The following is a 24,678-nucleotide window of genomic DNA, read 5'->3' as shown; positions in this document are numbered from 1 at the left end:
CGTCCTGTATTAATTCCTTTTTACTAGAGTATAGTTTAGTTGGTATTTGGAGATTTCTTTATCCTAAAGGTAAGGATTTTTCTTTTTTTCACATGTACATCATAAATATTCAAGAATTGATTATTTTCTGTTAGATACGCAATTGGTGCCTTTTGTTGCTGACTGTGCATATGACACTATTGCGTTGTTGGATCATGCGCCCAGGAAACTAATACAGAAGCTCCCTGATAATACACGGAATGCATCTCAGTGGAGATTTAATGCTGCATTGCTCCACGATTCAGCATTTGTAAGTTTTATTAAAGAGCAAATCTCTTTATTGTTTGAATTAAATACAACTGAGGGTATGTCGAATTTGGTTATTTGGGATGCGATGAAATCTTTTCTTAGGGGACAGATAATTTCACATTCAGCAGCTTTAAGAAGGAAAACTAAAGCGGAACTTTTAGTAATTACTAACAGGATTAAAGAAATAGATAAAGTTTATTCAGTATCACCTGTTGAAGATTTATATAAGGAAAGGGTGAAACTTCAAACACAGCATGACTTGCTATTGACTTATCCCATTGAGCAGCAACTTTTGAAATCTAAAAGTCAATTTTATATACATGGAGATAAGTCAGGCAAATTCTTGGCTGCTCAACTCAAAGCAACTACGGCTAGAAGTCAGATTTTGAAAATATGGTTTTATGTAAGGTTATTTCTAAGGATCAAACTGGATTTATTCAGACTAGATACTCATATTTTAATATTCAGAGATTATTGAATATTATTCATTCCCCTCCATCTAAAGAATCTGAATGTATTGTTTCCCTTGATGCAGAGAAAGCCTTTGATAGGGTAGAATGGCCCTATTTATTTGAGGTTTCAGAGAGATTTAATTTTGGTCCAGATTTTATTTCCTGGATTAAGTTGATCTATCAAGCCCCTATGGCAGCAGTTATAACTAACAATCAAAAATCTCATTATTTTAGGTTATACAGAGGTACCCGGCAGGGTTGTCCTCATAGTCCGTTGTTATTCAACCTGGCTTTAGAACCTCTTGCTACTGCTCTTCGGGACTCCAATAAAGTTCAAGGTGTTAAGAGACGAGAGAAGTGCATAAGGTTTCATTGCATGCATATGACTTGTTAGTTTATATTTCAGATCCTAAGAAATCTATTCCTGCTATGTTATCTATATTTTCTGAATTTAGTAGTTTTTCAGGATATAAATTAAATTTGCACAAAAGTGAGTTATTTCCTATTAACAACTATTTAGATCAATATGACCAAATTCCTTTTAGTATTGCTAAAAATAACTTCACTTATCTTGGTATAAAAATTAACAAATGTTTTAAGGACCTGTATAAATATAACTTTCTTCCATTAATTGAGTACACACAATAAGTACTTTCTAAATGGTTGCCTATGACATTACCATTAATTGGTCGAATTAATGCTATTAAAATGATAGTGTTACCGAAGTTTCTATATGTATTCCAAGCAATCCCTTCTTTTGTTCCTAAACTGTTTTTTGATAGAATAGACTCTAAAATTCTATCTTTCATTTGGAATAATAAAAATCCTAGATTGAGTAATCCTTTACGGCAGAAATTTAAAAAGTATGGTGATATGGCTTTGCCAAATTTTAGAATGTATTACTGGGCAATTAATATTTGATACATTTCTTTTTGGATTCATTTCTCAGACATACATGACTGTCCTTTATGGGTGGATTTGGAGAAAAACTCGGTGAAGGGGTATTCTTTGGCCTCTACTGGGAGCTCCTCTTCCTTTTTTGCTTTCTAAGATTGGTAGTCGAGACCTTAATCCCATTATTAAACATACATTAAGAACTTGGTTTCAGTTTCGTAGATTCTTTGACTTTAATAATTTTGTTCTTTCTAGTAAAATCCATCTCAATTATTTTTTTTAAACCATCAATTTCTGATCAGACCTTTTCAATTTGGAAAGCCAAAGGAATAGTAACTTTTTTTAGATTTGATTATGGGGAATTGCTGAATGTCTTTCACTCAGTTAATGGACAAATATGACCTATCAAATGCACACTTTTTTAGATATTTACATTTCATTTCATTTTAAAATCTTTTTTATTAATTATTATTGAAGATTAACAAAAAAGATACATTCAGTCAACATGTCATTATGTACAATAAAGAATTAAATTAACAAATAACTGATTAACAAAGCTAAGCGATATATCAATAATAATAAGAAAAAATAAAGTGTTAAGAAAACAACAACACACACAAAATGCTGGTAGAACACAGCAGGCTAGGCAGCATCTATAGGGAGAAGCGCTGTTGATGTTTCGGGCTGAGGCCCTTCATCAGGTGTTAAGAATATTTTTTTTGAAAGAAAAAGAAGGGAAAAAAAGAACCCCCACTAACTAAAACAAATCCCTACTAACTGAAAAAAAAAACAAAAACAAAAAAAAAAAACGAGGTCAGCGGGAGACGCTCATGGAGTGAGTACTGTTTTAGATTCGCTCCATAACCTTTACTTTTTTTAACCTTTGATCACCCTTATTCAACTTATTTTTACCTACACCAAAAGATTCTTGCTATTTTTTTGGACTTATCGTTAAGAGTTTATTGTGAATTTTTGAAGATATGTACTCAGAAATGGCTCTTAGATCTAAAGGACGAGAACCTGGGCGGAACCCGAATGGTAATGGAAAGAAGCAAGCTCATCCGCAACGCACTGAATTAACTTATGAATTGTTATTGGAGGTTTTGGATAAAAAATTTGATGAACAACAAATTTTTAAACAAGATATAAAGGCTTTTCGAGATTATATGGATAAGACAGATTCAGTAATTAACCAGCAGCAAGTTCTTATCGCATCTCTGCAAGAAGACGCTCGGAAACGAGATTTGATAATTGAAAAATTGCAACAGGACTTACTTTCGACTACTAAACTGGTGGAAACACTTAAAACCAAGAGTGTCGACTTTGAGAATCGGTCCAGAAGACAGAACCTACGTATACTTGGTCTCCCAGAAGGTATCGAAAAAGACGACCCCAGGGATTATTTTGCTCAACTTTTAAAGGATGCGTTCCCGTCTGTTTTCCCAGACAGCCCGCTGTTACTTGATCGCGCGCATAGAATTATGCGTCGATCACCGAGTGCTTCAGCTAAACCTTCGGTTGTAATTGTCCAGTTCCATTATGTACATATTAAAGAGCAACTTATTCGTGTGGCTCGACGTGTAGGTATGATTAAATTTCAAGATCACAACTTCCGCTTAGTGTAAGATTTTAGTCCTGAGGTAATGAGGGCACGGCTTCTTTTTAAACCGCTGATGTCTGAATGTTATGAGAAAAATTTAAAACCAGCGAAATCTTATACCCTGCGAAGCTCAGAATTTCTCCACCGAACGCTCCTCGCCGGGTTTTTCTTTCTACATTTGAACCGAGAAGTTTTCTGAATGAGAACTTCCCTACTGTTACGGGCTCTCAGGCCAAATGAATGAGTGATTTTGATCGTGTAAGATGGTTTTTGATCCTCCAAACCAGATTTGGTTTCTGGTTGTTGGTGTAGGTTTACTCTACACTTTATACTCAAGTTAAAGTGTTCTTTCGACGTATTAATCGTTTTGTTTTACACACTTTAACCATTATACTGTATCGCTAACTATTTTCTGTTCCTTCGAAGGTGTATTTTTAATCCTTCGAAGGTGAATACTTTTTTACTAAGATGGTGGTTTTTTGATAAAACATTTTTGGTGTTTTTTAAGATGGCGCTATTTTTTTTCTCTTGTCTTCTTCCTACAATGCATCGCTTATCACAGTTTAAATTTTTTTTTGGTTTGTTTGGGTTTTAACCCGATTTATAAGTTTTTAGTGATTATATTTTCGTTTTTTTTCTACTACCAATTATATTAAGAAGTCTGGTTCTAGTATAGTGATTATAATTTTTAAAGTTTGGGTGGTTTTTTTATATATATCCTTTATATATGGAGTGGTCTTCCGCTGATATGGGGGTAGGGTTAGTTTCATTTTTGCTTTTTCCTGGCCTTTTTTTGGCTCTGTTTTTTTCTCTTTCTTGAGTAGGGGGGGGGTGGTCTTTTTTCTAATTCTATATTTTTTCTATCAGTTTTTTTTTAGTTTTTTTCATTTGGGCTGATTTTGAACTACAAATATGTCCGCAATGTCGTCACTTCCGGGTCCGCTTTTTATTTTTGTTCTTCTTCCGAGGGCATGAGTTTGTAATTTGGTTAACCCTTTTTATACCAAAGGGTTGATCTTAGAACTATGGCTCAGACCATTAATTTTGTTTCTTGGAATACTAATGGTTTAAACCATCTGATTAAACGAAAGAAGATTTTCAAAGTATTCCAAAGACTTAATGCTCATATCATTTTTGTACAAGAAACTCATGTGAGGAAGGAGGACAACTATCGCTTTTTTAGGTTTTGGCGGGGTCAACAATATCATTCGAATTCGAATGCCAAAGTAAAGGGAGTTTCAGTTTTTATTGACTCCTCTATTACATTTGTCCAACATGATATCTTTTCGGATCCGAATGGTAGATTTTTGTTAATTACGGGTTTACTTTTTAATAAAAAGGTTGCTATGGTTAATGTCTATGCTCCAAATGTGGATTGTCCTAATTTTTTTAAGTCCTTATTTACTTCTTTACCTAATCTGAATGAATATAAGTTAATAATGGGTGGTGATTTTAATTGTTGTTTAAATCCTTTGATGGACAAATCTATATCTACTCAGACTGTACCCAATAAGTCAGCCACTTGTATCAACTCTTTTTTGACTGATAATGGAATTTTTGGTATTTGGAGATTTCGGCATCCTAAGGACAAAGAGTTTTCTTTTTTCTCACATGTTTATCATTCTTATTCGAGAATTGATTATTTTTGTATTGACTCTTGTTTGATTCCTCCGGTAAATGGTTGTTATTATGATAGTATAGCTATTTCTGACCATGCTCCATTAAAACTTTCTATTAAATTTATGGACACAGTTCATAATGCTAGACAATGGCGGTTTGATTCTACCTTATTGCAAGATCCGGACTTTATTAAATTTATGAATGAACAGATCGATTTCTTCTTTTCAACCAACTCCACGGAAGATATTTCTTACGGAACACTTTGGGACACTTTTAAAGCATATATACGTGGACAGATTATTTCTTATTCTGTTGGTCTGAGAAAACGCATAAAGAAGGAAACTCTTTTATTGGTTGATAAAATTAAAGAGATTGACAAGAAATATTTGATTACTCCTAGTAAGGAGCTTTACAAACAAAGGGTTGAACTTCAAACAGAATATAGTTTATTACTTACATCTTCGATTGAAAATCAACTGATGAAGTCCAGATCTGATTTTTATATACATAGTGATAAATCGGGTAAACTATTAGCTAGTCAATTGAAGAACGCTTTGGTTAAAAGTCAAAGTACTAAGATCCGTCAGCAAAATGGAGATTTGACAATTAACCATGATGAGATAAATAAATCATTTCAAGATTTTTATACGTCCCTGTATCATTCTGAATTTCCTCAGGATTGCAGTGCTATGTGTGATTTTCTTGGGAAATTGAATTTCCCAAGATTATCACCAGATGATCTTTCAATATTGGAAACTCCTATGACTGATGCAGAAATCAGAGGTGTTATTTCTTCCATGAATTCAGGGAAAGCAGCTGGTCCGGATGGGTATACAGCAGAATTTTTAAAATGTTTTTCTGCTACTCTCTCTCCTTGGTTATATAAGGTTTTTGAAGAAGCAATTAGATTGGGCAATTTGCCACAATCTTTTTATAGAGCTTCTATTTCTTTAATATTGAAGAAAGATAAAGACCCTACTGATTGTGCATCCTATAGACCAATATCCTTACTGAATGTAGATTCCAAGATTTTTTCCAAGTTACTTGCATCCAGATTGGAGAAGGTATTACCCCAAATTATTTCAGAGGATCAAACCGGTTTTATTAAAAATTGTTATTCTTTTTTTAATGTTAGGAGGTTATTGAATATTGTGTATACTCCTTCACATAATATCTCAGAATGTGTTATTTCATTAGATGCGGAGAAAGCATTTGATAGAGTTGAATGGCCATACTTATTTAATGTGTTGGAGAAGTTTAATTTTAGTCCGACATTCATTTCCTGGATTAAACTGATTTATCATACCCCAGTAGCCTCGGTGTTTACTAATAATCAAAGATCTCCCTTTTTTCATTTATTTCGGGGCACTAGACAAGGCTGTCCTCTTAGTCCACTATTATTTGATATTGCTTTAGAACCCTTGGCAATTGCTATCAGAGAATCACAGGATATTCTTGGTATTAATCGTGGGACAGATATTCATAAGTTATCTTTGTATGCAGATGATTTATTATTATTTATTTCCAATCCTGAGAAATCTATTCCTGTAATTTTATCATTGTTGGCTCAATTTAGTGATTTTTCTGGGTATAAGTTAAATCTTAATAAGAGTGAATTGTTTCCTTTAAATAGACAGGTCCCAATTTATGGAAACTTACCTTTTAAATTAGTTAATGATTCTTTTATTTACTTAGGGATTAAAATCACAAAAAACCACAAAGACTTATTTAAGGTTAATTTTGTACCCTTAATTGATCAGATTAAATGCTTGTTTACTAAGTGGTCACCATTATCTTTATCTCTGATAGGTCGAATTAACACTATTAGATGGTTATTTTACCTAAGTTCTTATATATTTTTCAAGTGGTACCAATTTTTATTCCGAAATCTTTTTTTACTAATGTTGATTCAAAACTTTCCTCATATATTTGGCAGAATAAAAATCCTAGGTTAGGTAAAATATACTTACAGAAGGCAAAGAAGGAAGGTGGATTAGCATTGCCTAATTTTAGATTTTATTATTGGGCAGTTAATATCAGATATTTGATATGTTGGTTGAAAGATTGTGATGGATCTTTTAGCCCTCATTGGGTGAGCCTGGAAATTAAATCGGTACCAGGTTTTGCACTGGGTTCTATTTTGGGGACTTCTCTCCCTTTTGCTCTTTCTAAATTGCCGAAACGAATTGACAACCCAATAGTTAAACATACTTTACGTATATGGTTTCAATTTCGGAAATTTTTTGGGTTGACTCAGTTTGTTTTAAATATTCCTATTGTATCCAATTGTTTTTTCCACCCTTCAATTATAGACCAAGCTTTTTTGGCTTGGAAGACTAAAGGAATACTACGATTTTCTGACTTATTTTTGGATAATTGTTTTATGTCTTTTGAGCAGTTATCTAATAAATATAATTTGCCTAGATTTCATTTTTTTAGATATTTACAGATTAGGAATTTTTAAAATACTGTACTTCCTACTTTTCCAAACTTTGTGTCTTTAGGCATTTTGGAGAATTTGTTTGAATTAAACCCCTTTCAGAAAGGGCTTATATCAAAACTTTATAATATAATTATGAAGATACGTTCAGAGCCCCTTTATAAGACAAAAAATGATTGGGAAAGAGAGCTCAACATTATTATTCCTATTGAGAATTGGGATAAAATTCTTCAATTAGTTAATACATCATCTATATGTGCTAAACATTCATTAACACAGTTTAAGGTTGTACACAGGGCTCATATGTCCAAGGATAAATTGGCTCATTTTTATTCCTATATAAATCCTATTTGTGATAGATGTCAATCTGAAATAGCATCTCTAACTCATATGTTCTGGTCGTGTCCGCTTTTGAAAAAATATTGGAAAGATATTTTTGATATTATCTCTGCGGTATTGAACATTGATTTACAACCCCATCCTATTACCGCAATTTTTGGTTTACCAATGATGGACTTACTTCATTTATCCTCTTCCGCTTGTTGAATGATTGCATTTCTTACACTAATGGCAAGAAGATCTATTTTGTTGAATTGGAAGGAAATTAATCCTACTGTATTTCATTGGCTTTCTCAAACTATGTTATGTTTAAATTTAGAAAAAATTAGAAGTGGTGTATTTGACACTTCTACTAAATTTGAAAAGATATGGAGACCATTTATTCAATATTTTCATATGATGTAATAGGACCCTGTTCCAGGCCTATTTGATTTTCCAGTTTTGATTGCATATATGTCAAGAGGATCGGAGTTGACGACACTGATGATTTTGTATTTTTGTGAGATATTATAAACAGCCCTTTTTTTTCTTTTTATTTTTTCTTTTTCTCTTTTTTTTCTCTTCTATTAGTTATTAGATTTTTAGATTAGTTTTTAGTTTGCCTTGTCTATTTGTATATTGTATCATTTATGATGTGGGAATACTCATTTATACTGTAATCATTGCTCTTGTAATCTATTATAGTTAGTTGAAATATGTATGCGTGTAATCTCATTATCTATGTATCAATTTTATTTTGTTGTTATTAATAATGATAATAAAAAGATGGAAAAAGGAAAAAAAACCATTGGGAGCACAACCCCGGAGCTATACATCATACAAGCTTCCATATAAAAAAAATACCAATCCACTAACTCAAATCCATTTTTTAAAAATCGGAAGGAAACCATATTAATTAACTCAAATCAGATGATAGCAGCGGGTGAATGAACCCCACCTTTTCTCAAAATCAAATCGAGGATCAAAAGTTGGACTTCTGATTTTCTCCAAACTGACATAACATCACCTGAGAAAACCATTGTATTAAAGTAAGGGCAGAAGCATCTTTCCATTTCAACAAAATAGCCCTTCTGGCCAATAATGTAACAAATGCAATTACATGTTGGTCTGATGGAGAAATACCATGAATATATTGAGGGATTATACCAAATAAAACCGTCGATTTATTAGGTTGTAAATTAATTTTTAAAGCTTTAGAAATTGTAGAGAAAATAGACTTCCAAAAATGTTTCAATACAGAACACAACCAAAACATATGTGTCAATGTGGCTGTCTCAGTTTTACATCTGTCACACTGACTATCAACATTAGGAAACACTTTAGACAGTCTCTCCTTTGTCAGATAGTAACAATGTACAATTTTAAATTGAATTAAAGAGTGATTGGCACAAATCGAAGAAGAATTGACCAACTTCAAAATCTGCAACCAATCTTCTGTTATCAGGGTCATGTTAAAGCTCCCTCTCCCAATCTTGCTTAATCTTAAGTGAAGGATAATTGTGCTGTTGTAACAATAAATTATAAATCTTCCCAATAAAACCCTTCACTAAAGGATTCATTTTTAAAATAATATCTAACAGGCCAGAATCTTGTACATATGGAAAATTACTTAAGTATTTTTGTAAGAAGTGTATGACCTGAAGATATTGCAGAAAATGTGAATATGAGAGAGAGCATTTAGTTACTAATTTCTCAAAAGACATCAGTCGGCCATCTTGGAACAAATCCTCCAAAGAAGAAAAATAGGATCACTTAATGAAGGTTTAAATAAATAATTTCCATAAATTAAACTAAAAAGTTTATATATTTTAAGATTAAAAAAATTACGAAACTGGAACCAAATTTGTAATGACTGCTTAATCACAGGATGTAAACTTAAATTAGTAATTGTGGCCAGTTGTGCAGGCTGAGAAGCTCCGAATAATGAGGTTAAGTGAAACTGCTTCACAGCATTCAATTCCAAATCAGCCCACGGAGGTCGTTCATCTCTATCAGCCCAATATAACCAAAAACACATATAACGTATATTTACAGCCCAATGATACATTCTTAAATTACGCAAAGCAAGACCTCCATCTTTTTCTAATTTTTGTAAATGATATTTAGCAATTCTTGGTCTTTTATTATTCCCAACAAAAGATGAAATAATGGAGTCAACCTGATCGAAGAACTTCTTAGTTAAAAAAATAGGGATATTTTGAAATACATATAAAAATTTTGGTAAAATCATCATTTTGACTGCATGAATTCGGCCAACTAACAAAAGTGTAAGTGGATTCCATCTACAAAATAATTGCTTCATAAAATCCACTAAAGGAACCAAATTAGCTTTATAAAGATCTTTTTGGTTTTTAGTCATAACAATACCTAAATATTTAAATGAGTCCGTAACTCTAAAAGAAATGTCATCATATATAGAAGCAGAATCATTTAGGGGAAATAATTCACTTTTATGAAGGTTTAGTTTATATCCCGAAAACGTTCCAAAATCATTTAATAGTTTCAATAAACTAGGAATAGATTCTTCAGGATTCAAAATATAAACTAAAAGATCATCAGCATAAAGAGAAATCTGATGAACAGTCCCATTTATAAGAATTCCATGAATATCTTTAGCTTCATGAAGTGCAATAGCCAAGGGTTCCAGCACCAAATTAAATAACAAAGGACTTAACGGACATCCTTGTCTCGTACCCCATGAAAGCCGAAAAAAAGGAGATCTGCAATTGTTAGTAATAACAGTAGCAATAGGACTTTTAAATATAATTCTAATCCACTTATTAAAATTAATACCAAAGCCGAATTTCTCTAAAACATTAAATAAGTATTTCTATTCAACTCTGTCAAATGCCTTTTCAGCATCAAGAGAGATGACACACTGGGGAGCCTTAGAAAAGGATGAATATATAACATTTAGCAGTCTCCGAACATTAGAAAAGGAATAACGACCCTTTACAAAACCTGTTTGATCTTGAGAAATAATTTTAGCTGAAATGTTCTCCAGCCGATTAGCCATTATTTTTGAGAGAATTTTAGTATCCACATTTAATAATGAAATAGGTCTATATGAAGCACAGTCAGTAGAATCTTTATCTTTCTGAAGAATTAAAGAAATAGAAGCTTCATAAAATGTGGGAGGTAACTCTCCTATCAAAAAAGAATCTTTAAGCGTTTCCAATATATATGAAGAGCAATTTTTCAAAATTTTTAAATAAAATCCTACAGAATTACCATCCAGTCCAGGAGCTTTACCAGATTGCATTGAAAAAATAGCTTTCTGAATTTTGCTTTCAGTAATAGGAGCATCAAGATTTTGTTGATCTTCAACAGAAATTTGAGGAAAATCAATCCTTTGTAAAAAGGCATTAATTTTGGAAGAATGAACTAGAAACTGAGATTTATAAAGTTCCATATAAAAGTCTTGAAAAATTTTATTAATATCTTCATAATTGCATGCTAAACTACCATCTCCCTCACGAATTTTTAAAATTTGTCTTTTAGCTCTAGCTGCTTTTAATTGAGATGCTAATAGCTTATCATTTTTATCTCCAAACACATAAAATTGACTTTTCAATTTAAGCAAATTACTTTCAATAGGATAAGTTAATAATAAATTGTTTTGCGATTGGAGTTCAACTCTTTGTTTAAATAAATCAATGTTAGGAGAAACCGCATAAATATTATTCAAGTCTTTAATTTGTTTGGAAATCTTATCTGACTCTGTTTGTGTCTGTTTCTTAAGCTTAGCTGAATAGGAAATTATCTGACCACGCAAATATGCTTTAGATGTGTCCCATATAATCAATTTCGATACATCTCCCGTATTGTTAAGAAAAAAATCTTTTATCTGAGTCTCAATAAATTTGACAAAGTTCAGACTTTGTAATAAATTTTCTGGAAAACTCCAGGGCAAATATGCAATAGCGGCATCATTCAATTCAAAAGCTAAACTTAAAGGCGCATGATCCGAAAGAACTATAGCATCATATTCACATTTCTGGACCTTGGACAAAAATCAGGGATCAACTATAAAGTAATCGATTCTCGAATATTCTTTGTGAATGTGTGGAAAAAAAGAATAATCTCTATCATTAGGATGTAAATGTCTCCAAATTTCAACCAATCAATTAGAAAAGAGTTAATAAGTGATGCAGAACAACTCGAAAGCCGTTGATTGGTTGAACTCTTGTCAATCAAAGGATTTAAACAGTTAAAATCACCACCCATTAACAACATATATTCATTTACATCTGGCAATAAAGCAAATACATTTTTAAAATAAGAAAGGATAATCTACATTAGGTCCATATAGGTTAACCAGAACAATTTTTCTATTACAAATTGTTCGTTTAACAATTAAAAATCTACCATTAATATCTGACACAATATCTTCTTGGATAAATAAAATATTACATTTAATAAAAATAGATACTCCCTTTGTTTTATTTTGACAAGTAGCGTGAAATTGAAGGCCCTTCCACATTTAAAAACACCTATTTTGATCGCCCGTTTTGATATGCGTTTCTTGAACAAACATTATATCGGGTTGGAATCGATTAATGATTTAAAAAGTCTTCTTTCGCTTAATAGGATGATTCCAACCACGTACATACCAACTTATAACATTTATCTGTTTAATTGCCATAAATTTTTTTTAATTTTACTTAACATATAAATGAACGCATACCAGTGTAGGCTAACCAAAACTGGTGGTGATAAGTACAACCATACACAAAATATGCAATCTCCAGAGCTCCGTAATGGGAAAAAAATACCAAAAAGAAAACTAAAATTAATCTTACAATTGATCCTGTAAATTAAAATGAACCCCAATCCTCCCACCACCCCAAAAAGCCTGGAATTCGGCAAAAAAAAGCCGAAATGCCTCCCCATAGAATAAAAAGAGAGCTGCCCATGTTATAATACTGCTTTTAAAAAGCTTTCCTTAATTCCTCCCAGTTACAAAAAAAGACAACACACAGCCCTAAAATAAAAAAGCCCTACAAAGGAAAAAAAATATTTTGCTAAGTATAAAAAGCCTAACACTACAAAGCAACATAGCAACATGACCCATCAAGTCATGTTAACTGGTTCTTCTGCCCACTTACAGGCCTTACTTCTAACTAATATATATGCAATTTAAATATCAGTTTACTTTAATGCCTTCCATTACTTTACAGAGGATTATTGTGCTGAAACCATAGAAACTGGTAAGGCTAGATAATCATTAAAACATGGAACAGATTCCCAGCTGAAGTGGTTAATACAAGAGGACACAATTTTACGGTGATCAGAAGAAAGTATAAGGATCTCAGAGATATTTTTTTTCATAGACCAGTGGGTATGTGAAAAGATCTACCATGGGTAGTCATAGAGGCAGACACAACAAGGACATTCAAGAAGCTCCTGAATAGGCTCATAGTGAAAGACGAATAGAATTCTCTAGAGGACATAAGTATTAAATTGATCATAAAAGAAACTGAAGGGTAAGCAGAACAATATGGGCCAAAAGGCCAGCACTGGTCCGTTTTTCTCTACAATATCTTGCTCCCCATATCCAACATAAAAGTTCAGAGAAAAAGTGTTTATACTTAATCCTTAAAAACACACTGGGGAATGCAGAACAATCTCCAAGGAATTTTTTAACGTAGTTTACTTCCAAATTTTCCCTCGGCTTATTCACCCAATATAATAGATACTCTTTTTCAGGATAAACCATTTCAATAAGGACTGATATCTATAATTTATAAATGGTTATTGAATTTGCGTATGTTATCTAATGATAAAATTAAAGCTGCGTGGGAATTGGAATTTCGAGAGTCACTTTCAGATAATCAATGGGATAAAATTTCTCATTTGGTAAATACTTCATCTATTTGTGCCCGTCATTCCTTGATACAGTTCAAGGTAGTACATCGGGCGCATATGTCAAAGGACAAATTAGCCCGTATCTTTTCCAATATTAATCCTATTTGCGATAGATGTAATATTGAGGTGGCTACTTTAACATGTTTTGGTCTTGTATCAAGATAGATAATTTTTGGAAAGAGGTCTTTAAAACTTTATCAAAAGCCTTGAATTTGGATCTACTATCAAATTTATTTACAGCAATTTTTGGGATCATTACATCGGAAGCAGGATATATTCCTGTTTCCGCTCAACGGATGATAGTTTTACAACTTTACTGGTTAAGAGAGCCATTTTGCTCAAATGGAAGGATTCTAATCCACCTACTGCTCTTTATTGGCTTACTTCCATTACGTCCTGTTTAAGTTTAGAGAAAATAAGAAGTCGGACATTTGATACATCCTTTAAATTTGAGGAAACTTGGTGACCTTTTATTCAATATTTTCATATGCTTTGATTTATGGCTTTCCAGTTACCTTCTTGAAATGTTGGATTTGATCAGAAAGTCTTTCTTCTTTCTTGCTTTCCTTCTCAATTTAAGCTGCCCAGTTCCCTTTTTTCCCCTCCCTTTTTTGTTGTTTTTTTGTTTAGTGGGGGTTTTTTATGTATATTAAAATTATAAAAGTTTCTTTATCTTTTTTTTCTTTTCATGGATAAGAGGAGAATCAATTATCTTCTTCTTTATTACATACACTTAGATTAATACTATGTATGATCTTGATAATGTTTATTTTACCTTTTATATGTATTGTTACTGATATAGATATTGCATATAATTCTCCTCTTGTTTATTTATACATATACCCGCTTTTATTTAATTAATAAAAAGACTGATAAAGAAAGAACATGGTCTCAGCTCTGCTGGGAAAACCAACTACTGACACAACCTTATTGTTACTTGATACACGAGCCAGACCATCCATGACATCACTGCCAAAATAGTGGCAATCTGCATTGTGGCCCTTCAAATTGGCTAGCACATGACTTTTTGAAAAAGGATGTAGTGCTTTCCTGGCATTGTTATGACCTCAGCCCCCTCCTTTGTGAGAATCGCGAGAGAGAAAGAGCAGCCTTACAGTTTGGAATGTGGGCTGGCCTCTCAGCCAGACAAAAGCCTTGGACATAGCCATTGTCTTGGGAGACACCTTTGTGGAATAAGGGACTGGACTACGTGCAAACCCTCAGGGCAACGTGGGCTGGGTGATGGGGAAAAGATTGCCTCACCCCCACCCTGATTGACATCTACAACCCTGCCAGTCCAGATAAAAGGTGGGCTGCCGAGGCGGGGCCTCAGACGCACCAAGGAGACACACGAAGAAGACACAATAGCGCTTCCCGTCGGAGCGGGAAGCCATTTTGAAGGAAGCCACGTGCATTAGATTCCGGATCGGGAGTCTGTGGCTGAAACCAAAAGGAAAACCGTTTTAACTAACAACCGGGATTTTCTTCGTAAACACGACGGGCAAGTGTTCCTTCTTTCTCACCACTCACTCTCTCTCTCCAACATGTGAAATGCCAGCGGTTCCCAAACGGAAAAGCCTGAAATTTATGAGTGACTTTTATATTCCATTGGACTCAGTATTCCCCTAGACAATGATAGAGCTTATTTCTGATTGATTATTACTATACCTGTGCTTTAGATTGAGTTGTGACGACGTATATGATCTGAATGTTTTGTATTAACCATACGTTTGTGCCCCTTTATAAATAAAAACGTTTGAAAATAGTATCATCAGGCTTCAGCGGACCTCTCTATCTTTGCTGGTAAGTTACCCGGTTACTGGGAACGTAACAGCATATATAATGAATAAACACTTCTCTGACTTCCAGCAGGGTACAGGTACCTATTTTAACTGACATTTTGATTACAAACTCTGCCATCTTCATCAGGAATGATGCCTAGGCATGTCTAGTTTGGTGGTGCTCTATCCCCATCATCTGTCCCTCCTGTTTGGTAAGGTCACATCCAATCAGGTTTCCGCTGTCGCACTTTGTTTACAACTGAATTCCAGTTCTTATTTGGAACAACACTGATTTAGCTGTCCATAACCCAGCTAGAAGCTACAAGTTAAGGAAGACTGGGCAGGAGTTGTATAGGACTCCTGTTGTTCTCTACAGAGTCAAAAGGAGGGAGAGAGGAAGCTGCATGAGGGCAAGGATTAAAATAGTATCCAGGCAAGGATAGATTGTAAATAGAGTGCATGAAAGTTCTTTAAAGAGCACAGCTCCCCTTTGCAGAGCAGATTCCAGGAGCCATTTTCACTTACTGGCGACAAGATAAGAATACAACAAAAGGCTGCGAAACACACAAACTAAAGGACAATTTTGTTACTAACTTTAAAGTATTGTCGGTTCTTAGCTTATAGTTTCTGATGACTTTTAACACCTGCATTGTGAATGATGATTGATCCTGCAAGTAAGGAATTCAAACAATTGCAGTTTACCAAATGATCAATTCTGAATTAAAACAAAATTTATCTGTTCAGACTTCGGAACAGTGTAATGAGAGTGGCCAGTTTGTTCTCCTTGTGCACAAGAAAAATAAAGTATGATTGAGGAATGAGTGTGAGTTTCAGAATTCAGTTAATCTGTAACAACAATATTGGCCTTTATTAGTCAGGTGGTGAGTATGAGACTACAGGACATGTTCTCTAACTTTACATTTCCAAGGAACTTTACATATCAAGGATCCAGGTAAGTTTGGCCAGGTGGATTCAGAATTGGCTTGCCTACAGAAAGCAGAGGGTTGTGGTGGAGGGGGTACATTTGGACCGGAAGGTTGTGACTAGTGGTGTCCCACAAGGATCGGTTCTGGGACCCCTACTTTTCGTGACTTTTATTAACGATCTGGATGTAGGGGTAGAAGGGTGGGTTGGCAAGTTTGCAGACGACACAAATGTTGGTAGTGTTGAATATTGTCGAAGATTGCAGAGAGACATTGATAGGATGCAGAAGTGGGCTGAGAAGTGGCAGATGGAGTACAACCCGGAGAAGTGTGAGGTGGTACACTTTGGAAGGACACACTCCAAGGCAGAGTACAAAGTAAATGGCAGGATTCTTGGGAGTGTGGAGGAGCAGAGAGATCTGGGGATACATGTCCACAGATCCCTGAAAGTTGTCTCACAGATAGATAGGGTAGTTAAGAAAGTTTAGCTTTCATAAGTCGAGGGATAGAGTTTAAGAGTCGCGGGGCAATGATACAGCTCTATGAAACTCTGGTTAGGCCACACTTGGAGTACTATGTCCAGTTCTGGTCGCCTCACTATAGGAAGGATGTGAAAGCATTGGAAAGGGTAAGAGGAGATTTACCAGGATGCTGCCTGGTTTAGAGAGTATGCATTATGATCAGAGACTAAGGGAGCTAGGACTTTACTCTCTGGAGAGAAGGAGGATGAGAGGAGACATGATAGAGGTATACAAGATATTAAGAGGAATAGACAGAGTGGACAGCCAGAGCCTCTTCCCCACTGCTCAATACAACAGGACATGGTTTTAAGGTAAGGGGAGGAAAGTTCAAGGGGGATATTAGAGGAAGGTTTTTTTTACTCAGAGAGTGGTTGGTGCGTGGAATGCACTGCCTGAGTCAGTGGTGGAGGCAGATACACTAGTGAAATTTAAGAGACTACTAGATAGGTATATGGAGGAATTTAAGGTGGAGGGTTATATGGGAGGCAGGGTTTAAGGGTCTGCACAACACTGTGGGCCGAATGGCCTGTACTGTGCTGTATTGTTCTGTGTTCTTCTATTACTATAGTCAGATTTCAGCTGAAGTAGAGTCAGAGCACTAGTAGAATTCCCTTCAACACCCTTTACTAAGGATATGACAGTACTGGAAAGAGAGCAGAAATCATTCACCAAGATGCTACCTGGGAAAGACTAGATCTGTTTTTCCTGGAGTAGAGGAGATTAAGAGGAGTCATTAGTGAGATATATAAAATTATGAAGGGTATATATAGGATTAACTGCAGGAATCTTCTCCTCATAGCAGAAACAGAAAACACTAGAGTGCATAAATTTCAGAGTAAGGGATAAGAGATTTAGACAGTATCTGAGTAGAAACTTTTTCCAGCAAGTGGACCTGGAATGGACTGCCTGAGACAGTGGTGGAATGTAGAATTACTAAAGGCATTAAGGTAGTGTCTACAAGAGTCTTTGAATTGCATGGAAGATGCTGTTAGAGGACATGGTGGTATAGAAAACACAGAAAACCTACAGCACAATACAGGCCCTTCAGCCCACAAGGTTGTGCTGAACATGTCCCTACCCTAGAAATTACTAGGCTTACCTACTGCCCTCTATTTTTCTAAGCTTCATGTACTATCCAAAAGTCTCTTAAAAGACCCTATCGTGGTAGTATCAGATATAATTACTAACTTTAAGAGACATTTAGATACACAAAGCATAGAAGGATAGGGTCCTGATGCAAGCAAATGGGATTAGTGAGGATGTGCTAAAAGGTCAGCATGGACATGGTGGGCTGAAGGACCAATTTCTCTGCTGTACAACACTATGACTCAAACAAAGTTAAACCAGTTAGAAAACAAGGAGGAAAGAAACTGGATAAAACAGGGTAATCTCCTTCAGAAACATACAATCAGTGGAGGGCAGTTGCACATTACTTTCATCCACATTCTAAACTCAGTCCATAATTTTGACCAATCAACAACACTCTGGCTGGGCATTTCTTTTCCTCAATCTCAATGACAATCAAATCCACAAATTCCTCCCACTTACAACAGAGGTGAGCGTCAAGGACACAGTAGAGTTTAACAGGAAAGAAAATGGTTCAGGGACAGACAGATTTACAATTACAAGTCTGCAACTGAGAAAAAGTATGTTACAACATACAACTAAAAGTGAATATTACATCACGACTATACCTAACATACCTGGAAAAGAAGTTCCTTGGTACTTAAATCATATACAAGGCATGTGTTGTGCTCATCCACCACAGCCAGCTTGTTGCGAGACATGCTCATGTCTAAACAGCGTACAGATGTAGCTTGCTTCAGAAGCACAATCGCAAAGGGATTGTCAACAAATATTTTCAGAATCTATAATGAACAAATAAGGTACATATTAACAGATAAAGCATTTCCAAAAACAAAAAAAAACTTCAGCTGCTGCAAAGTTCTGTCGCAGTTGCAGGGATTATTTTTTCATTCATTCACTTCCTTCTATTTACAAGTTCTCCAGAAAGACCTGCCATGATTTAAAAAACTTCCACCACCCTCTCACAGACAGCACTTTTTTGTCATCTGGATTTCCTCCTTTCACATTTACCCTTTGTTTTCTCCAGCCCTCCTTCTTTTAAATGCATGGTTCTTCCCTCAGTTCACCCTGCTCTGATAACAGTCATTAACTTGAAACATAACCCTATTTCATTCTCCATCAGTGCTGCCTGCCCTAGGTTTTTCCAGCTCCTAGTAAATGCTTTCTGCACCCTCTTCTAGGTCTCCACACCCTTCCTATAATGAGGTGATCAGAACTGAATGTAATAACCCAGATGTAACCTAAATAGTTTTTAAAGCCACAACATAACTTCATTACTCTTGAACTAAATTGCTTGACTACTAAAGGCAAGCATGCCGTATGTCTTCTTTTTTTAAAAACTTTTTTTATTGAGTTTTCAAATGATTACAGAAAGAAAAAATATATATATACCCTCCCCCCTCCCCTTAGCCCCTCCCTCTAACATCCCTATAGAAAAAAAGAAAAAGAAAAAAAAAGAAAGAAAGAGAGAGTGCCTGGATATCGGAAGATCCCCACATGCTCCACGAAGTTCGTAATAACTTTAGTATATATATTTATTGCTTTCCCCAAATAACCAATTATTTTATCTTCGGAGCACCTATATATTTAATCCTGTCTTTTGTAAATAAGAGCGCCAAATTTTCAAAAATGTTTCATATTTATCTCTTAAATTATAAGTAATTTTTTCAAGTGGAATACAGCTGGAAATTTCATTCTTCCAACGATCTATACTTAAGTATGAATCCGATTTCCAAATAACTGCAATAGCCTTTTTGGCTACTGCCAGTGCAATTTTTATGAATTCTTTCTGATATTTATTCAATTTGGGTTTCGATTTTATCCCTTCAATATCACCTAATAAAAATAATATTGGATTATGTGGAAGTTGTGTTCCAATAAAACTCTTAAATTTGTCCAAAAAGTTTGAATTTTAGAACAAGACCAAGTAGAATGTAAAAAAGTACCGATTTCTTGGTTACATCAGAAACACTGATCAGATAAATTTGGATTTAATTTATTTATTTTTTGTGGTGTAATATATAATTGATGTAAAAAATTATATTGCACTAATCTTAACCGGACATTTATTGTATTTGTCATACTATCAAGACATAGTCTTGACCAATTTGTTTCTTCAATTTTAATATTCAAGTCACTTTCCCATTTTTGTCTTGACTTATGGATTCCTTGTTTAATTGCCTGTTTTTGAATCAAGCTATACATACAAGAAATAAATTTTTTAGTTTTTCCTTTTTGAATTAAAGTTTCTACTTCATTAGATTTCGGCAATAACATTGTTTGACCTAATTTTTCTCTTAAATAAGCCCTTAATTGGAAGTAACAAAAAAGAGTGTTGTTTGATACTTTATATTTATTCTTTAATTGATCAAATGACATTAATATACCTCCTTCAAAACAATCTCCTATATATCTAATCCCTTTTTGAAACCAATTATATAAAAGTTGATTATCCATTGTAAAAGGAATGTCTATTTTGAATTAAAGATCTCTTTGCTAATAAAGATTTCTTTGTCTCATCATCAACATTTATCTTATTCCATAAGTCAATCAAATGTTTTAATATAGGAGATTCTTTCTTTTCCCGTATCCATTTAGATTCCCATTCATATATATAAAATCTTCTGGTGTATTTTCTCCTATTTTATCTAGTTCTATTCTAATCCATGCTATCTATCTTTCTCAAAAAAAGATGCAATAAATCTAAGTTGATTTGCTTTATAATAATTCTTAAAATTTGGAAGTTGTAACCATCCTAGATCAAATTTCCATGTCAATTTTTCCAACGATATTCTTGACATCTTACCTTTCCAAAGAAACTTCCTCACATACTTATTTAACTCTTGAAAAAACTTCTGGGGTAGTTGTATTGGTAGTAATTGGAATAAGTATTGTAGTCTAGGGAATATATTCATTTTTATGGTATTTACTCTACCTACTAATGTTATTGGTAATATCATCCATTTATCAAGATCTTCTTGAATTTTTTTCAATAATGGTAAATAATTTAATTTATATAAGTTCTTTATATCATTATCAACTCTTATACCTAAATATTTTATACTGTTTGTCGGCCATCTAAATTGAGTTATTAATCGACATTGACTATAATCTCCTTTAGTAAGAGGTAAAATTTCACTTTTATCCCAATTTATTTTGTAACCTGATATTTTCCCATATTCTTCTAATCTAGAGAATAATTTACGCAACGAATGCAATGGGTTTGTTAAATAAAGCAGAACATCATCAGCAAATAAGTTAATCTTGTATTCCTCCTGGTTAACTCTGAAACCCTTAATATCTGGGTCCATTCTAATTAATTCAGCTAATGGTTCTATCGCCAACACAAATAAAGCAGGTGATAATGGACAACCTTGCCTAGTTGACCTCGTTAACTGAAATGGTGTTGAAATTTGACCATTTATCACTACTTTAGCTTTGGGATTAGTATTTAAGGTTTTAATCCATTTTATAAAAGATACTCCTAATCCATATTTTTCCAATACCTTAAATAAAAAATCCCATTCCAATCTATCAAATGCTTTTTCTGCATCTAAAGCAACTGCCACACTCATTTCCTCCCTCTTTTGAGCCAAATGAAATATACTAAATAACCGAGTTACATTATCTGCCGATTGTCTATTTTTAATAAATCCTGTTTGATCCATATGTATTAATTTTGGTAAGTACTTAGATAATCTGTTAGATAAGATTTTTGCTATTATTTTATAATCAGTGTTTAACAAAGGTCTATATGATGTTGGCTTTAAAAGATCTCTATTTTTTTTGGCAATACTATTAAAAGAGGTGTCGAAAAAGATTCTGGAAGTTTATGCGTTCTTTCCGCTTGATGTATTAACTCCATAAAAGGAGGAATTAATAAATCTTTAAATCTTTTATAAAATTCAGGCGGAAAACCATCTTCTCCTGGAGATTTATTACTTTGAAATTATCCTAGAGCTTCTTCGACCTCTTTTAATGTAAAAGGCATATCTAATCCCTTCTGTTCTTCTGTATTCAATTTTGGAAGAGTTATTTGCGATAAAAACCTTTCTATCTTGACATTATCATTTTGTGATTCTGATTTATACAATTCAGAATAAAAATTCTTGAAAGTTTCATTAATTTCTAAAGGTTTATAAGTAACTTTATTTACTCTTGTTCGAATTGCATTTATCGTTTTAGAAGTCTGGTCTGTTTTTAACTGCCATGCAAGGACCTTATGTGATCTTTCACCTCGTTCATAATATCTCTGTTTAGTTCTCATAATTGCTTTTTCTGTTCAATATGTCTGAAGTGTATTATATTGTAACTTCTTGTGAATAAGTTGTCTTCATTTTTCTTCTGTCATACATCTTAGAGATTCTTTTTCTAATTTTGTAATCTCTTTTTCCAATTGATCTATTTCTATCATATATTCCTTCTTAATTTTAGAAGTATAACATTATCTGGCCTCTCAAATATGCCTTCATTGCTTCCCACAATATAAATTTATCATCAACTGAATGTGAATTTGTATCTAAAAAGAACTGAATCTGCTTTTTCATAAAATCACAAAAATCTTGACGTTTTAGTAATATTGAATTAAATCTCCATCTATAAATTGATTCCTCTTTATCTATCATTATCATTGTCATTATCAAAGGAGAATGATCTGACAATATTCTCGCTTTATATTCCATATTTTCACTCTGTCTTGAATATTCGTTGATAATAGGAAAAAATCTATCCTTGAATATGTTTTATGTCTATTTGAATAAAATGAATTTGGTTTTGGTTAGAACCTCTAATTCTTCTCCATATATCAATCAAATTTAAATCTTTCATCAATGATAGAGTTAATTTTGCTACTTTTGATTTTGTGACAACCTTTGTTGATCTATCTAAAACTGGATCTAGACAAAAGTTAAAATCTCCACCTATTAATATTTTGTCATGTGCGTTAGCCAAATTCAAAAAGACCTCTTGTATAAATTTTATATCATTTTCATTTGGTGCATAAATATTCATAACAGTCCATAGTTCTGAAAAAATTTGACAATGTATAATTACATATCTCCCCGCAGAATCAATTAATATGTTTTGTATTTTAATTGGTAAATTTTTATTAACCAAAATTGCAACTCCTCTCGCCTTTGAATTAAATGAAGCTGCAATAACATTTCCAAACCCAATCTCTTTTTAATTTCTGATGTTCTATCTCTGTTAAGTGTGTTTCTTGTAAAAAAGCTATATCTATTTTCATTTTTTTAACGTATGTCAAGATTCTTTTTCTTTTCACCAGTCCATTAAGCCCATTAACATTAAAACTTTAAAAATTCAGTAAATTAGTCATTATTTTTAATTGTGTTACTCCAATCTATAATAATACCTAATCTTTCAACTTTCGTGGTATCTTGGGGAATCTTTTAAAAATTCTCCATGTTGCTATGTGTGTCCCCACCGATCATCCAGGCAGAAAGATAGAAGAAAAATAGAGTATAAAGAAAAAAAACAAAATACCCCCCTACTAATGTTGTGAAAAAAAAAAGAACACAACATTACCCCCCTCTGTTGTACGGGTCATGGCTATCGCCATGATTACACACATGAATCCCGCAGTAATCGATCCAAAGCTCCTCAGCCCCCCCGCAACATAAAAAAGTATATATATAAAAGAAGACAAAAAAATACTATTCTCAATTAGTATTTCTCAAATTTTGCCTTTCTCCCCATATCATCCTTAAATGTCCATCACTTCCATTCACTGTCTCTGTCTTCATCTTTAATCCATTATGCTTGGAAATCTCTATGTGTAGTTAGTGAATAATTGGGAGTTTTTGTGCGAACTTCTCCGCTTCTCGATAATCGGTAAAAAATCTTCTTTTTCCATCCTCCAAAAAAATTATCAGTGTTACTGGGTGACACATTATAAATTTATAACCCTTTTCCCATAAAGCTTTTTTCGCTGGATTAAATTCCTTCTTTCTCTTCAAAAGGTTATAACTTATATCAGAATAGAAAAGAATTGCTTTCCCTTCTATCATCAATGGCCCGTTTCTCTTTTTGGCACATTGGGCAGCCGCCTTCAGGATCTTTTCTTTATCTTGGTATCTTAAGCATTTTATCAAAATTGATCGTGGATTTTGATCAGCTTGAGGTCTTGACCTTAAGGCTCTATGAGCCCTTTCAATTTCAATTAGAGTTTCTCCTTCCATTTCCAAGTTTTCAGGGATCCATTTTTGAAAAAAAATTATTGGATCTTCTCCTTCTATACCTTCTTTAAGTCCAACAATTTTAATATTGTTTTGTCTACTAAAATTTTCAAGCTTATCCATTTTTTCCAACAATTGTTTTCTTTCTGATGTCCAGGCAGTAATATCATCTTCCATTTTATTCATTCTTTCAACCATGTCTTCCGTTGTAGCTTCTAAATCTATCATTCTCTTTTCCATTTTTTCCTGTCTTTTTGTCATTTTATCAAACATAATCTCCATATTTATCATTTTTTAATTACTTTTAATGCGTTTAATTTTTCTAATTTACGCATTATTTGCATCAAAGTCTTTTCTATATTTCCAGAAAAACTTTTACCTCCATCTTCGTCTGATTCTTCCAGAGAATCTGAATCTACCTCAGATTCACTTTCGATTTCAATCATAACTGGGATTTGTAGTTCAGGTTGCTCTCGTTTGCGCATGCTCCTTCCTTCACGTTTGCGTAGTTCTCGTTGGTCTTTTTCTTTAGAAATGGTCGATGTTGCCGCAGTTTCCTGTTCTGTATCGCCGGAGGTAAAATGTACCTGAGCCCCCGGTTCTTTGGCAGAAGTGGGCCTTGATTCTGTTCCAACTTGCGTTGTCTTCACGGTAGTAGTTTTCTTCATCTTC

The 24,678-nt window shown here is 33.7% G+C and overlaps 1 protein-coding gene across 3 annotated transcripts in view; it reads right to left on the bottom strand.

Moving 5' to 3' along the window:
- The window catches only part of ift122 (intraflagellar transport 122 homolog (Chlamydomonas)), a 221,434-nt gene that overhangs the window by 115,568 nt on the left and 81,188 nt on the right, over positions 1-24,678 (bottom strand). For 2 of the 3 annotated variants that reach the window (XM_073072604.1, XM_073072606.1), the window contains exon 13: positions 18,430-18,594. The exons of the other annotated variant lie outside the window; for it this stretch is intronic. In XM_073072604.1, coding sequence (XP_072928705.1) covers positions 18,430-18,594 — 165 coding nt within the window. The remainder of the gene's footprint in view (positions 1-18,429; positions 18,595-24,678) is intronic. 3 annotated transcript variants of the gene reach the window in all.

Source organism: Hemitrygon akajei, chromosome 19, assembly GCF_048418815.1.
Source record: "Hemitrygon akajei chromosome 19, sHemAka1.3, whole genome shotgun sequence".
Lineage (NCBI taxonomy): Eukaryota > Metazoa > Chordata > Chondrichthyes > Myliobatiformes > Dasyatidae > Hemitrygon > Hemitrygon akajei.
Note: the sequence above shows the minus strand (reverse complement) of the source record. Positions and strands in the feature narration are given on the sequence as shown.